Below are 16,151 nucleotides of genomic sequence, written 5' to 3'. Positions count from 1 at the left end.
GGTTTTAACCCTCCTCATTCTCTACCGTCATCCCTCAAGCGCAGCCGAACACAGTTCCAAACCCCTCACCTCCCCACCAACACCCTCAAAACCTCCACTTCACCCTCCAACCTTGCAGCTTTCATTTTCAATGCATCCCTCTCAGCCCGGATTTCCTTCAGCTTCGTCTCAAGGTCACTCATCTGATCGACTCGTTTCTGGCGGTACCTGCGAGCTGCTAGGGTGTTGACTTTGCGTTTTTGGATGCGCGAGGGAGGGGCGTTCGTGGGAGGAGAGAGGGATGGTGGATGGTGGATGGAGGTGGAGGGCGTTGAAGTAAAAGGCTGTTGAGGGTAGGTAGGATGATCTAAATTGGGTTAGAGAAGGCTTGAGAGGGCAGTTGGATACACACCTTGAGACAGATGGGCTAGAGCTCGGCTCTCTGGATTCGTATAAGGGTTAGGTTGAGGATATAAAGCTCCGGTTAAGTCGTCTTTTGAAGACCCGAGTCGGAACAGGTCGTTGGGACGAGAAACGCTGTGAAGACGCTCCTCCATTGGAAGATAATTGGACGTCATGTTGTACGCTGGGCACGGGCTCCAAGACATATCGAACTTGAGGGGATTAAAATCCCCAAAGAAATCATGTTCAACACACTCGAAGGGTGATATGTCGGTTCCATTAGTGGGTCCAGAAGAAGTGACATATAAGCTGCTTGGATCGAGATTTAACTCTGGAGGAAATAAATTAAGAAAATCAGAGGTCTCGCAGCCAAGGTGGTTTCTTTGGGAGAGGTCCTTGACATGGTTGGAAGAAGATGGCTCTGAACTGGCTGGGCACTGCTTCACTTGTGGGGGTGGCGCCAGACATGACTGTATTGTTTCTACGGGCCCAGCTGACCCGTTGTTGATATCTGGGAAGATGGTTGAGGGTGTACGGATATCGTACTTTGAAGGTGCTGTTGAAGCTGGGATGAAATTCGGGAGGATGAAATAATGTTCAACGTGAGAGTGAAGCTTGTCCTGATTGGGCTCGCCGAGATCTGCGTTCCCGATCAGGTGCGGTATTTACCCACCCTTTCCACAAGTGCTCGAGAAAAGGCATCTATCTATGTACAGAAGAGGTACCTGAGAAGCCCTTCCCGAAATGCTGGAATAGAGCTTCACTGTGCAAATTAGAAATAGAATCCCAGGAGATGAAGCCTCTCCTCTGCCAATATTTAAATTACCACTTGGTAAAGGTATCGACGTATGGTGAGCCCGGAGACATAGCGTCCTTCGAAGACAAGCTTCATCTTTCAATCGTTTCTTCCAGTCTCCTATTTATTGACTACCGCCATTCTAGTCATACTCGCTCATAATATTCAATGTCAACTCGTACAATCATGCAATATACCCAATAACACCCCCACCAACGCAAAATATGCCACCCGTCATTGAGTTCATAACAACCTTATATGCACCCAATGCAGCTCGTACAAAGTGCTCCCTCCCATGCCCCAATAATACAATGGAGTTCAGGAACAGTGTATCAAGCGAGTGTATCTTTCCCCTGAAAATGCAACAAACCGACGATGAATGGGTATTCGAAATGCAATAACCGAGCAAAACGCAGACCCCAAACCCCTCCCGCTGAAAATGAGATCTCCTCCCCTCTCGTGCGCTCTCGTATACTAGAGCATGAACTGGCTAGGATGTCGCAGCTTCTTTCTCCTCCCCCACTGATTCACCAGTTGTATCACTTTCCGGACTGTCGGATTCTCGTAAAGCTGTGGCTTCCAGTTTGGCACCTGGAAGAGTGGCAATAGGCGTGGTATTAGAGCTGTCATCTTTCCTCCGATTTTTTGGGTCCTGGCTGCTGGCTCGATCGTGGGAACCTTCCTGAGATGTTGGTAGGGTCGGAGTGTTGGCTTGGCTTCCCCCGCGTTGCCCATGATAATGGATAACTTGAGGGGGAGCTTGGCCGGCTTGTGTGCCCAACAGATGTTGTGGATAAGGGTGTAGATCCGCAGAAGAGGTCGAAAACGTAGAGACGATAGGCTGCTGATATCCGTTTGCCCCATTACTAGGCTGAGGTGCGTGCCCGCGTGCTTGAGCTTGCTCGGGGTCTGGTGTGTGTGCTTGTGCTTGGCCATGCTCTGCTTGTGTAGGCGTTCCAGAGTCAGGACCTACGGGGCTTAACAACTGCTCTCCTGGTTGAGCTGCCACCAGACTATTCAATCCTCCTTGAATATCTCTTAATAATCGAACATATTCTTCTGGGACCAATCCGCTTTCTCGAGTTCTTGGATCCTCAGCCACCAGCCAACCTTGACCATGTCGATAAGATACCCAGATCACTTGTCCTTCTACCAATGGGAGCTCATTCTCATTTTCTCGCTGAAAATCGAAAAGTGCCACAGCCTTCCCATGCATTTCTTCGTCGGGTGATGCAATGGTAAATTGGTAATCCCTCGAGTATCGAGACTCATCATTACGTGTTAATCCTGGAGAAGATGCTTGGCTCGAGGTCTCTGATTCTGATCGAAACTCGACACCCGCTTCATCGGTATAGGATCTGCTTGGTAGCGTTGTAGCAAAATGTGAATCTCGCTGTCCTGGTACATTATATGGCGCCAGTGTGGAGTGTCGAGCCTGTTCTGGAGGATATGTCACAATATCCCCTCCTGGTCCATCAGCCTCGTCACCTTCATTCACGTAATATCTCTCGCTGCCGTCGCCACCAGTACCAACAAAGTAGCCTCGGTCATGCTCATAATTTTCTTGGCTCAGCATACTCGCAGTCCTCTCCCCGTCTTCTCTGCGAGCCCGTCCTCTACCGCGTCCCTGGCCAATTCCTCCAAATGCACTGCTTGATGATTTGTGTTTTCTGTGCCGCGAACTGACAACAACAGGGCTTTGAAGATCTTCATCCTCACTCCATGGCGGGCCGTCGCCAAAATGTATAGGCGCTAACTGCTCCCCTCTCGAGAGGCGATCATCACTTCCCCATGGGCCAGCTGCCCAGCCGCCCCTGCTATCCCATGGAGTTGGCGGATCCGAGAGTCGCTTCGATTCGCTCGCGGGTGTCGAGAAACCAGACTGCGGTTGTGATGGCTCTGGGGGCGGGCCATAGTGCATAGGGTGTGTTACTGGATAGGCAAAGTCTCGGACGGTTGTGTAAGGTAAACTCGAATGGAACACCGGGAATATGTGCGATGGTGGCCGTGATCTTGAAGGGATGGAATTAGTCGAATATTGTGATAATCTGTTTTTCGACGCATATGAGGTAGGTCGTTGCAAGATTGACCGGCGCGAAGGCGGTGATGTGATCAGCGGCGGTAATGGCGGATGGTTTGGATTCGAGGACGGGGAGGATACCGGTGATGAAGAAGTCGCTGGAGAGACCGTCTCCATCGTCGGCGACATGACCGCTGCCATTTTGGAGAATCGGCTTGTGGGGATCTTCTATAACAGGCGCGAAAGGTCCGTGTCAACTGATGTTGTTTCGTTCGATGATGACCAACTGGCGGAAGCTTGCCAGCAAGCCTTGGGAATTGCACCAGTGCAAACGCTCGCACAAGAGTTGTTGTAGAGCACTCGAAACCCCTCGGAGACAGCTCGAATCGCTGCGCCTCGAGATCGACCAACGTGGAGCCGTTGATCAGCGGTGACTGGGCAGCTGCGATTATTCGGATTCGGTGATGAATGTTTGAATGTTGTTGCGACAGGACGTTCAGTTTGGCGCGACAGACGCGCTTTCGAGACGAATCCGGCCAAGGCAGTGCAAATTCGAGGATTAGCAGGCGATGCCGGCTGGGAGTCGATCAACCAGGTTGACGCTTCGGACACGAAAAGATCAGATTATTCAGATCCTCGAAGAGACCAAGGAGCACGCTGACCCCACGGCCACCGTTGCACCCAATGGTAAGCACGCAATGGGCTTCGGAGAGGCAAGAGAACCAGCGATGGGTCCCCTTCTGTCAGACGCTAGGGGGTGTTCTTCAGCGGTGAATCGACAAGAATCTGAACTGGACTGGGAACGCGCTCAGGTCGCTTGAGCAGCTTCGAGTTCTCGTTCCTCGATTCGTGGGTGCAGTGCAAGCGCCCGACACACAAAGCGCCTCAAAGTCTTCGATATGGACAGGGAAGGACCCCGCAGCGAGCGATGGCGCGCCGACGTCTGTGGCCGTGTATCTTTCTTTCTGTTCTTTCTTTCTGTCTGTCTGTTTGGTTGAGCACACGTGACGGCAGAGGGTGCTGGCCAGGAAGGGAGGAATACGTGGGAGATCCTTCGTCGATAATGGGACTCTGTTGGCGACTGGGCGGAGTTCATAAAGCCCACGATCTGAAAATCCCTGGCCGGCTTCTGGGGACGGGCTGCAATATCTCATCCAGGCCAAGATCTATTTACGGCGCAGAAGAATGGGGCGGCCAGGACTTGAAACAATCCAGGACACATGCGGACGATTCACAGCATGGCCAATCAAGAGAGGCCTCTGTTTGTGCTTCTCTGCAGGGCTGCTGTGGCGCCCAACAACCAACGGGCCAGAAACGGCTGCAAGGGGGACGCCCCAAAAAATCACAAGAGAATACAGTAACCTTCAAATGTTTACTACGGCGATCAGATCAATACTAATGAGATAAGTGAATTTTCCCATCCGCTCGTGCTAAGTTTCGTGGTATTGTGATCTCCCTGGTGTCCCTTTTTTAGCTCGATATCATGCACCCTACAACCCTCCCGACGACTAACCTTAACGCATGCACAAGTGGGAAACTTTAAAGCCGTCAGCGCCGCGTAGGTCTGCTGGTCAGTTTAGCACATGTTGACAGGCTTAGGGGCAAGAATCATCGGCTTCGTGCTTGCACACCTGCCCTATTTTCATCCGATTGCCAAAACTAGGAGAAAAGGGGGCGGCACGCTAGCGAGATGGAAATTGAGGTCGGCTGTCTGGTGGCGGATGCCCCGAGGGTTTCCCTTTGAGAAATGGAATTCAATAATTGTTCAGCAAACCCTCTTTCTACAAACATATCCTGCAATATCGTGGAAATACGGTCGATCACGTGAGGGATTTCCTGAGAAGCTTGCTTCGACGAAGTGACGTTTTGCAAGAAGCGTATAAGGAATTTCTGATATACACTCGTCTCATTGATGAATAGATCACTGTGCTTCATAGTTCCATTGTGAAGATTATTAAACATTCCAGCTGAAAGATATTTATGCACAAATGGCTTGTCTAGGTAAACGAGCCGGCTTTGATGTCGTGCTTAAGCGAATTCTAGAACAAATTGCCTTTTCTCCCAAGAACATCTCGTGCAACTTCAAGCTTGGGGCCCACAACAACAACCCTCACAAATTCAATGACTGCCATGAAGTAACGCCTGGTACGTACTCACCTCCTGTACTCCTTCCAACCCGCAACGTGATGAATACTATTTATTGGAGCTGTCTTATTCTTCGTGATGACACAATCTTTTTTACGCAACTTATATTCCTGAATGCTGTCAAGCTCCCTCGCTTTCACACCGTACCTTCACTTTGACAGAGAGCTGACTACGAGAAGTTACGCCACGGTGACGAAGACCACAGACTGCCTGCGAATGTAGCCACGTCCTGCTGAGGCAACACGTAGATTTCCCAACTAGCATATCTCGAACATCCACGAAACAACACCGGCAATCATGGCTCAAGCACTAGCACAAGCACAAGCAGCGAATGGCACTTCATCGAATGGAAGTGGTCCAGATCAAGGTGGATTCAAGCTCAAGTTCTGCACTGTCTGTGCCAGCAATCAGAACAGGTCAGTTTGCATGGCACGCTTCTGCCGGCAAAGTGCTGACTTTGTGCTACAGATCTATGGAATCGCATCTCCGACTTGCAGCAGCGAATTATCCCGTCATTTCGTTTGGTACAGGATCTCTAGTCCGTCTTCCGGGACCCTCAATCTCCCAGCCCAATGTCTACCAATTCAACAAAACTTCCTACGACAGCATGTACAAGGAACTAGAGGCGAAAGACCCACGTCTATACCGGGCGAATGGTATACTGAATATGTTAGGGCGGAACAGAGGGGTCAAATGGGGTCCAGAAAGATGGCAGGACTGGCAGATTGGGGTGCCTAGGTTGGAGCACAGTGCAGACAGAGGCAGCGAAGGCGTGGAAGGAGGGGTTGTGGATGTGGTCATTACTTGTGAAGAAAGATGCTGGGACGCTGTCATCGACGATCTTCTCAGCCGAGGATCCCCTTTGAATCGACCAGTACATGTCATCAATGTCGATATCAAGGATAATCATGAGGAAGCGTTGACCGGAGGCCGGGCCATTCTTGACCTCGCAGACTCTTTGAACAAGGCAGCGGCAGAAGAGAGAACTCTGGACCCGGTAGGGTTTGACAGTGGAAACGCGGCTAGTAGATCTGGGTTTGATGAGCGAGTACCGGAGATAATTGGAGAGTGGCAGGAGAGATGGCCAAACTTGCCAGCGGTATGGACTTTGGCGTGGTTTTGAAAATTGCATGGGAATTGCATCATGGTCTGGCGTTCTGGTCCGGGATACCCATTCAAAGGAAGGAGTTGAAGTTCTCGGGAAGGGGCATTATCCCATTTATCTAAGACAGTAAGTGCTAGCGAATGTCTCAATGGGGAAGTCATGAGGCTACGAGGTGATAAATGGTACTGTGCCCTTGCTTGGCGATTTAATGCCAACACATCAGGTCGTGTGAGCTGTGAGCCGCATAGGGCTGCGAATCTAAGAATCTCGGCGAGCAGATGAATATGGTCTCTGACCGATGATCCTTGGAAATTGTTGGAGTCCGGGGGTCACTCCTTGGACCCGCCTGAATTGAATATTCCAGAAGCCCGGAAGCCGAGAAGCAGCATTTCCCGACGAAAGGTCACAGAATGCAAACGTTCGGGTGATGGCTTGCCAAGTGGCCAACGCCAACGCAGGTCCCCGCCATATGACAGCATCGGGATGCCAAATCGAAGAGTAACGACGCTCCAGGATGCTCACGAAGCTATCGTCGTCATGGGCGCGGAAAGATCACTCTCGCTTCTTTTTGACAGAGATGATATTTCAATGCTCAGCGCCTCTGGCCAATCGCTGTGGGCTGGTTGCGACGCAAAGCCACTCTGAGCCAATTACCCCCTGAAGCGATTGTGCCTTGCGGACGCCGGACTAGGACTTGACGCCAGTGATAATTTGGATTGGGAGAGATGAGGTATGCTGGGTTGGAACAATGCTGCTAAGTGAACTGACTACATGCTGAAAGGAAGTCGCGGCTCTTCCTTCAGTGTTCAAACTATACTTCTTCCTTCCTCACCCAACGACATTGAGGCAATGAGAGACTGACTTCACTGGCGATCCCTTCCCGTTTCAATGCTGCCTGCGATCAAAAGCGTAAATCCGTTGGAAAAAAAAGCTTATCGATTGCCTGGGCCTGGCTCTCCCCTTTAAACGAATCCTAGACTTCTACGCGCCGCTTCCACCCGACAGCCCTCAAAGGGGGAATCAAGGAAACGCATCCAACAGACAGCGCATCTCCCACTCCAGCCTCACCACTGTCAACTGTGCAGCATCACAGTCCACGGTCCTTACCAGCCATACTCACGAAAGTACAATAATCCACGATAATTTTAATCACGGCCCAGTCGCACGGTGAGCGAACCGCTGGCGCTCGCTTTGACAACCCTGCCAGTCCTTCGACGTTTCACGGTTTCAAGGACTCTAAGTCGTTGCAAGCTGCGGCAGATTTGTATGCGCCGAACGATAACCTTTCGACTTTATCCTGTCCAATTCTGGTGAATGTTCTGAGGGCCCAGCATTCAATAACGTTGAGCGAGGATTGCGGTGGAGGAGAAAGCAATTAGTCGAAAAGCCACCACATACCTCGGGACATCTACAATGAATGGTCGAAATGGCCCCTTGTCGCCTGTTTCTGTAGGAGGAGGGAGCGAATGGTCAGGTATTTCAAAATACCAGAACGGCGACGACTCTCCCTACTCTCCCAACAACCGTGGACAGCTTATTTCACCGCCAATTTCGAGTGGCTCCAACGGCACGATGAACGGATTCCCTCCCAGAGGAGATTCTGGTGGGAGTCCAGGAGGACCTTCACCCCCAGCTTCGATAGCGCGATCGAGTGTTGGTACGGGATTATACGCACAGAGTGAGAGTGGAAGGAGCAGGAAGGACGAATCATTCGAAGCCACGCTTTCAGAACATTATGTCGCGCTCAAGAGATATCTGGCAGCGTCGCTGCGCGATGAGAAGGGCAACCCGAGGCCGAACAAAGCAAGGGACAAGCTGCTACGGCTATCACCTGTCCAGTTCCAAGAACTGAGTACAGACGTCTTCGACGAGTTGCTGCGGAGACAAGACAGTGGAAGGAGGACGCCAAATGGGAACAGTGGAGGCCCACCACCATATCTCCTACCCAAGGATTCATTCCATCCAAAGCGGAACCAGGCCAGACAAAAGCTCTCGACCCTACCACCTCCAAGGTTTCGCGACTTGGCAACTGATGTCTTCTATGAATTGGAGCGGAGATTCCCGCGCTTTGCAGCAGGAGATATGAGTCGCATGGGAAGCCCTGCATCTATGCGAGGACCACCGAGTAGAAATGGAAATGGAACTCCCGTTAACGGGCTGGGAGGACGGCGCCGACCTTCAGATGCAAGTTCTATAGCAGCATACTCTATGAGAAGCGAATCACGAAACGGGCCACGACCTCCATTGAATGGGAATGGAGGACAGGGCATACCACCGTCCCCTGGAATGCCTCCTAATGATTACGGCCGACCAACTCCAAAGACATTTCAGAGTAATACGATTGTCCCCAACAAGAGCACAATGGTGGAAGACGATGAGACCGGTGGGGAGGATAATGATGACGATGATGGAGATGCCTTTGGCCTAGAAGGGGCTGCGCAAAATAGGGAAAGGAAGAAGAGCACGGGAGGTTCTGAAGTATGTGCTGAAGGTCTCTTTTTTCTGAATTTTGCTAATATCATGCTCAGACCGACAAGAAGCTCATTGATGATTACCAACAACAGGTTGCCGAGCTGCGAGAAAAGCTCGACGCCATGGAAGACTCGCTCAAGCAAAAAGATGACGAACTGAACAGCGTTCTGGATGGTGAGAGAAGTCGAGCAACGGCAGCCAATATGGAAAAGAAGGAATGGTCAGATATGAGAATGGACCTGGAGAACAAGCTTGCGGATGCACAAAATCTCAACGAGTCTCTGCAGTCAGAATTAGATCGAGTCCGAAGCACTCAAACGCAACAAACGAATACGGAGAGGGAACTACGCGCACAATTAGAGGATCTTCGTTCTAGTGGGGCTGGATCAAGGGGCATGGGCGGCAACGCTGATCTGGAACGGGAAAATGACGAGCTGAGATCAGAACTTGATCGACAACAAAGAGTGACTGAAGAAGTTCGACAGGAAGCTCAAGAATTTCTCCGAGAAATGCGTGTTCTTTCAGAACGAAGTGGACAGTCGTATGAAAGAGAGGATCAACTCTCGAATACTGTCAACAAGTTAGAAGAGGAAGTCAAGGACTGGAGAAATCGGTACGCCAGGACGAAGACGCAACTCCGCTCTCTAAGGGCATCGTCCATTGGTCTCACGATTCAGCAAGATGTGGCGAAGTACGCCAAGGACAGTGGCTTCACCCAAGATGACGGTATGGTCAAGGATGTCCATGTCACTAAATTCCAGATTTCGATCGACGAGCTCTTGAGAACAGCACGCACCGATGATCCGGGGAGAGTCAACGAGTTCATGAACTCTGTTATTGTCAATGTACGGAGGATAACACAAGACATTGACGAAGCACCACCCAGCAGCGGTGAATTGGCTCTGCAGCAAGCTAAACTGAAGTCAAGGGTGTCAGCGACGGCAAACAACTTAATCACAGCCTCGAAGAATTTCATTGCAGCAAGTGGACTTTCTCCAGTTTCATTGCTTGATGCTGCAGCTTCGCATCTCACGGCAGCAGTGGTTGAGCTCGTCAGAACTGTCAAGATACGGCCTACCCCGGCGGGAGAACTCGAAGATGATGATGATGGACAACTAGAACCTGTAGACACAACAGGATTCTTCCCTGTCCGTGATCCAAGACAAGACAACCCTCCCCCACCATTCCAAGGGCTGCGGAGCAACCGCATCAGCGCCGACTCTTCAATGTACAGCCCCGTAAACTCGCCCCGTGAATCAACAAATATGCGACCCAGAAGCTCAGGAAAGGAGTCTTGGGCCGGACGTAATCGTTCCATGTCTCGAGGCCAGAATGGTATGATGAACGGAGTGAACAAGAACCTGCCTCCTGCACCAATGGGCGTCGGTTTCGGCATCAGAACCCAAGACAGTGATGTCGAAGAACTCAAGGTGATACCATCATCAAGTCCCTATCTTTCCATATTCTGACCAGATTTAGATCTACCTCGACGATCAGACAGCCTTGTTGGTCCAGAATATCCAGTCACTTGTCTCATCTATCCGCTCAGAAGCAGGGATTACAGCGATTTCCACCCAAATCACCGCTATTGCTGATGTCGTCGGCACCGTCGTGTCCTCGACCGAGACAGCTATGTCATCTACAGGCAACTCATCATTAAGAAATCAAGGCGAGCCAATCGTGCGGAAACTAGCGACGTTAAGACAGCGTATCCTCGACGCAGGAGAGAAGGGCCGAGCAATCGCCAACGAAGGAAGAGAAGACGACGAGGGCGAACGGACGTGGAGACAGTGGAATCAATCCTTGCCACCCATCGCGTTCGAGATCGCACGGGAGACGAAAGAGCTGGTGTTGAGAGTGGATGTCATTGACGGGGAACAGCAGAACGGTGGCAGAAGTGGGGATGATGATTTCTCATGACCTTAGATATTCCTTCACGAGAGTAAGTGGACCAGGAAATTTTTATTTTGCATAGCGGATCTGTGTTTTTTGCCAGCATCGGTCAGCTTCGGGGTCGATTAATCGCCCTTTTCGTGCTTTGAGATGCGTTGCGTGTGTTGCATTAGCATGTGCATGAGGAGAACGAGGGATACGGATGGGCATGGCGTTTTGTGCTTTGGACAACATGACATGGGATGTGTATATCGCTCGCACACCCTTTTTCTCTCTCTACCCTTCTACTTTGCGGCATGGCGGCGATTGGCCGGCTATCATTTGAGATGTGTAATTATTGGAGAATGGCGGAGGAGTTGCGGGGAGGGGAGTGAAGTGAGGGAGAGGAGAACAAGTATATAGGTGCTTGCTCTGAGGAGAGAATGGATGAGGTTGGATGCTGAGAAATGAGTGTGTTTGATGCTGACCGCTCATGATATGTGACGCATTTGGATTTAATTTCTATTGAGAGGACTAGTGTTCCTGTCCTGTACCGTACATGTTCCTCCTGCTCTTGATGCATTCTCACAATGTGGAAGGAGCGTGTTTAGTGTGTTATGGATATCTTGCGGCAAAGGCTCGGAATGCCTGACAGAAGCAACCTCGTCTTTCTTCCCGTTTCTTCTATGATCAAGCAAAGTAAAAGGGAGAATGAGTCGCCAGGGCTGCACCTTCCTCGAATCTCCAGCTCGAGTTTTTGAATGGCCGAGGATAGCCGCGTCCGTTCAGATGTCGAGTCTGAGTCATGTCAATGGAGAACTGTCGGTTTTATTGCATGTAGCTCAAAATTTGTTAAGTTTGGCGTCAGATGGAAACCAACTCCATTTGATCACACGCGGCTCGAGCAAATTGTCTCCCGCGAATCCTCCCGCTGCCACCTGAATTCAAGTGCGTGGTTGTACTGCTTAGACTGCAAATTGGAGGGACAGGTATTGTTCTGCGCCATGTGCCACGCAGAACGAGTGATGAATGCACTTGCCTTTTCCGATGGTGACAGACTTCGGGGAAAGTGCCTTGTCGTCAGGCCTTGGAAAGTAAGCTCGAGGGGCTATGTACCATATGAGACGCTCAGATGGGCAGGAGGAGAGTCTCCATTTTGTCTAACTTACAGGTGGTTGGGACCACAACGGTGGCGGCCTCCATGGATCGGCCAGGTTCGCAACAGCGACTTTCTCTCTGATGGAATGCAAGGGTCACAACAGTGACAGATACAAGGTTGGAGGAGAGGTCGCAACAACGACTGGGGTCACAACCGTGACGAAGATAGAGCTCAGCTGGATGGACAACAGTGCAAAGGGAAAACAAAGAAAAGGGAGCCTCATCCGAGCTTTGGATCCTCGTCATCCGAGAAGGTGATGAGGTCTTCTGCACTGTCACCCCGCACATGATCCTGCAAAGGATTCTCGTTAGCTTGCTGGCACCCGTATGAAGACGAATGTCATTGAACGTGGCATACCGGAACATTCCCCTCGCCCTGAGAAACCTCAAGCCGCTGCTGTTCCACTGCACTATTCCTCGACACGGCAACTTGTCTCTCAACTGCGTCCACTGAGTTGCGTTTCATCTGCAAGGTCTCGGCGTGGCCTTGAATGATGGCTCGGCTACTGGCACTGAATTCTTCCACATCAGCTTGGGCGAATGACGAAGCCTGTGGCGTAGCTGCAGAGAGGCGTTGTTGTTGCACTGGAGGAGTTCTGCTCATCTGAGGTACTGTGCTGCCGCAGAGAATCTGGGTTCCTCGGAGAATATTGCCTCGATCCTGGCGATCTCTTGGCCCACAACCAGTAATGGCACTGTGTCAATGCTGTCTGCAACCATTTAGCACAGGTGGGTATTCAAAGATGTTTGATCTTACAAAGGCATTTCCACACGTATTTCTCCACTCGATTCTTCTTCACTGCATCTTCACGGTGTCTCCATCTCTCACAGTCGTTGAACTTATCGACCTAATGCGAGTAGGACTGGTTCACACAGTCTACCGTCACTACATTGTCTCGTTGGGAACACCGAATCTTGAGTCTGGCTCGGCGATCTATCTCACCCACTGGTCATAGGCTGTCTTGCAAATAAGCGCCGCTGTTCTTGGATGCGTGGTTCAATGTGGTTGTGGTGTGTATGTGTTGTGGGAATATGACAGAGGTTGATGGATTGTTAATGTTCGATTTTTGTTTATTCTTTTGTGATAAGGTAGCCAGTCGGCCAAATTCAGGGTGATGAACCATGGCGGGACCTCAAGTACAATCACAAATTTACTTCGCTGAGGAAACTGGGCAAGCATGATTTGAGAGGACATGGTATTGGGAAATGCTTTTAAGGTGTAAATTCTACCAGGAAAACTGAAACTGTCCATCGTACATGATCAGCCTCCGACTCCGTGCTCAGTCGACGCACTTTCAGCTGCACTGGATTGGATTTACACTACGGTTGGGGTGACTGCATTTTCTGGCACTGATTACCTTGCTTTGGCAGATGTTGATATCTCTGGACCCTGCCCTGGAGAGGGGAATGTGATAACCCCTGGACTGGTTCCAAGGAAACTTAAGACATTGGTGACAGCTGAATTTCCAATGCTCAAGGATCAATGAAGAATCTATTGACCACAGTGTACCCATGGGCTGATTTAATCTTACAAAGTCTCTCTTTCTGATGTTCTCCAAATTTCGGCACCTTCGAACATTCTAATAGCTCTGGATAATGCCATGTTCCAATGATTCCGAACAATTAAGCCATGTCCGTGGTCCCATAGGTTATACGAAAACTCTCGTTCTCAAGGCTCAACAGACTGAAGAACATTCCCATAGCGTAGAGCAGCTGGAGCGGAGGGAGATACCTACATTGCGGAAGAGTTAAATCATAAAGTTCCCAAGATCTCCAAACAACAGAGTGAAATCAATGCTCCCAAGGATCATCACAATATTACGAACTCCCTCTTTTCAATGTTTCACATGCCGTGAACCGTTCCCACAGCATACCAACAGCAAGACTCCCGGAATGAAGAGATGCATTTTCAGGTCCACAACACTGAAAGGTACTCTATCAATGTCAATGGGGCGCCGATCACGTAGAACATTGACTTGGACTGGGTAGGGCGGATTTCCATGTTCGAGAACTTCAGGGACGTTGGATAAGAGCGAGCCTACGAATATACAATTGTGTAACGGAACAACTGATACTTATATGGCAATCACATCAACAATTAAAGACTTAAAGTGCGACCATACATTGCTATTCTCCTTATAGTCGGAGGAATTGAGTTGATATACCTACATTGCACCTTCTAATAGACTGCCCACTCGCTCCACTCGTTTCATTGATACTGCAAGGCACTCACAAAAAAGCATTCTCCAACTCAACAAACATAGTCTAACACGCCATTGCCTGTTCATCATCCCTCACCACTATGCCCTAACTGTAGGTCGCTCAAGCTTGAACGCGTCAACAATAGCCCTCGCATCATCATCATTATAATTCTTCATGAATGTGACGATATCGTTGACATATCGGCCTTGATCTGCCCAGCTCTTAAGGAATCTCCAGCACCGTGTGAACTCTTTCCACAGCTCATCACTGGCAGCCAGCATAGCGTTACCATTATTGCCTTTCACCTCCGGCCAAATAATGACTAAGCCCAGTTAGTATATACTACTTGTGATATTTCGAGATACCGCAACTTCCAAATAGTTTTACAGCAAACATGATGTAAACGGAAGTAACTCGAAGGAATATATATTGTAGGGAGGGGCAATGCGACAAAGGGGTGCTTACTGAGACCGATCCTGACTTTCTGGAACATGATCTTGAAACTTGGGAATGCGTTTCGGATTGCCGGATAAGAGTTGTCCATACCGTCAACACCTAGGAGAGCCTGAAGTCCGTTGATGGCAAAGCAGGGGATCGAGTACTTGGGCAATCCGTCGTTGTCCCAACCGTGCGATGGTACGTAGCTAGCTCCCTTCTTGTGAAGAATAGCGCGAATAGCTTCATCCCGAACGGATCCAGTCATCCTTACAAGTACCGCGTTGCCGAGAACTGCGGGTCCTTTTGGGACTGATTTGGGGGATATGGAAACTTGCAGATTGGAGAAGCTAGTGTTGTTGGCCGAGTTTTTGAAAGCTGCGGGGCCACGTGGATGAAGATTTTGGGCAAGAGAGAATCGTGAGTTGTTACTTGGTGCATTAGAGTTCCGGCCCGGGTTGATGATCTTGAGTGCTGCACCGCTTTGAGAGAACTTGTTGGCGATGGGGCTCGAAGGCGGGGAAGGTCGAGAGGATTTTCGCACCCCGTGTGCGTGCTTTGTAGATCTGATGGGACCTGCTGGGGCTTTAGGGAAGTCCTTCGGATGGAAGGCCTTGCGGGGAACAGCTTTTTGGTGGAACTTGCTTTGCATGGTAGCTGGACCTTGAGGGAAGGCCTTCGGGTGGAAGTTCTTGCGAGCGCTAGGCCTTTGGTGGATCCTGTTTTGCATGACTGCTGGACCCTGAGGGAAGTCCTTCGGATAGAAATCCTTGCGGAGAATAGGTTTTTGGTGAGGCTTGCCTTGCACAGCTGCTGCGCCTTGAAGGTGGTTCTTTTGAAAAAAATCCTTGCGAGCAATAGGCTTTTGGTGGAGCCTGTTTCTCATAGCTGCTGGACCTGTAGGGATACCTTTTCGAGGGGTGAAAGCTGGAGCGCTGGTTGGCTCAGTAGCAGTGAGATTCATTGAATTTACTGCGGAGCCCTGAGGGATCAAAACCTGCTGGGTTGGTCTAGGGGTGGAGGGTTGCGATGAGGAATTTTGCCCGATGGACTTGATGCTGGGAAGCTGAACAGAAGGAGCCTGATCTTCTTCCCCGTGGTTAACCTCATCAGATTCTTCGACCCCATGACCTATATACTCGGGGAATTGGCCAGGAAAGTCATAAAACCCGTCATCTGATCAATTAGTCGCAGTCAGGAGAGAGACAGAGAATTCTTACAGAAAGTTGCCCACATGTCGAGCTCAAGGTAGTACTGAAAGACAGCCGAGGGCATACGGAGGCATTCCGAGTTAGACATCATTTGTTGGCATACTCCATCCAGAACTCGCGAGAATTCTCGTTGAAGGAAGGTCAAACCATCTCGGACGAAGTGAGGACTAGGTGTTTCGCGACTTAGCAACTCGTACAGGAGCGGCAGGTGCGACTCGTATCCCCAGCCTTCATGATCCACTGCAAATGGCATCGTTGCAAGTGATGCAAGTGCAATGTTGTTTTGTGTTGTGGAAGTTGAGGATCGCAAGGTTGAGGAGAGGTTAACGAAGTATTTCTGGAAGAGGGGGAAGG

General features: G+C 50.2%; 5 protein-coding genes across 5 annotated transcripts; 3 read left to right on the top strand and 2 right to left on the bottom strand.

Moving 5' to 3' along the window:
• Positions 1-32: 32 nt before the first annotated feature.
• On the bottom strand, positions 33-929 carry K444DRAFT_368438 (uncharacterized protein). The gene is made up of 2 exons (XM_024872254.1): positions 392-929; positions 33-346 (listed from the first exon to the last, which is right to left on the bottom strand). The coding sequence occupies exons 1-2, from the start codon at positions 585-587 to the stop codon at positions 66-68; spliced, it is 477 nt and encodes a 158-aa protein (XP_024738265.1). The 5' UTR covers positions 588-929; the 3' UTR covers positions 33-65.
• Positions 930-1,667: 738 nt separating this feature from the next.
• K444DRAFT_526788 (uncharacterized protein) lies at positions 1,668-3,398 on the bottom strand (the record flags this gene model as incomplete). The annotated part of the gene is made up of 1 exon (XM_024874573.1): positions 1,668-3,398. The coding sequence occupies one exon, from the start codon at positions 3,396-3,398 to the stop codon at positions 1,668-1,670; it is 1,731 nt and encodes a 576-aa protein (XP_024738264.1).
• A 1,870-nt stretch (positions 3,399-5,268) lies between these two features.
• K444DRAFT_611603 (Ssu72-like protein) lies at positions 5,269-6,795 on the top strand. The gene is made up of 3 exons (XM_024879977.1): positions 5,269-5,342; positions 5,522-5,758; positions 5,811-6,795. Exons 2-3 carry the CDS (start codon positions 5,640-5,642, stop codon positions 6,463-6,465), a joined length of 774 nt encoding a protein of 257 aa, XP_024738263.1. The 5' UTR covers positions 5,269-5,342; positions 5,522-5,639; the 3' UTR covers positions 6,466-6,795.
• A 1,065-nt stretch (positions 6,796-7,860) lies between these two features.
• K444DRAFT_526616 (uncharacterized protein) lies at positions 7,861-10,839 on the top strand (the record flags this gene model as incomplete). The annotated part of the gene is made up of 3 exons (XM_024874558.1): positions 7,861-8,925; positions 8,976-10,349; positions 10,399-10,839. 3 exons carry the CDS (start codon positions 7,861-7,863, stop codon positions 10,837-10,839), a joined length of 2,880 nt encoding a protein of 959 aa, XP_024738262.1.
• A 624-nt stretch (positions 10,840-11,463) lies between these two features.
• Positions 11,464-12,166, top strand: K444DRAFT_368380 (uncharacterized protein). The gene has a single exon (XM_024872253.1). It carries the CDS (start codon positions 11,553-11,555, stop codon positions 12,054-12,056), a length of 504 nt encoding a protein of 167 aa, XP_024738261.1. The 5' UTR covers positions 11,464-11,552; the 3' UTR covers positions 12,057-12,166.
• Positions 12,167-16,151: the final 3,985 nt, after the last annotated feature.

Source organism: Hyaloscypha bicolor, assembly GCF_002865645.1.
Source record: "Hyaloscypha bicolor E unplaced genomic scaffold K444scaffold_56, whole genome shotgun sequence".
Lineage (NCBI taxonomy): Eukaryota > Fungi > Ascomycota > Leotiomycetes > Helotiales > Hyaloscyphaceae > Hyaloscypha > Hyaloscypha bicolor.
This window is presented reverse-complemented; position numbering and strand designations above follow the sequence as displayed.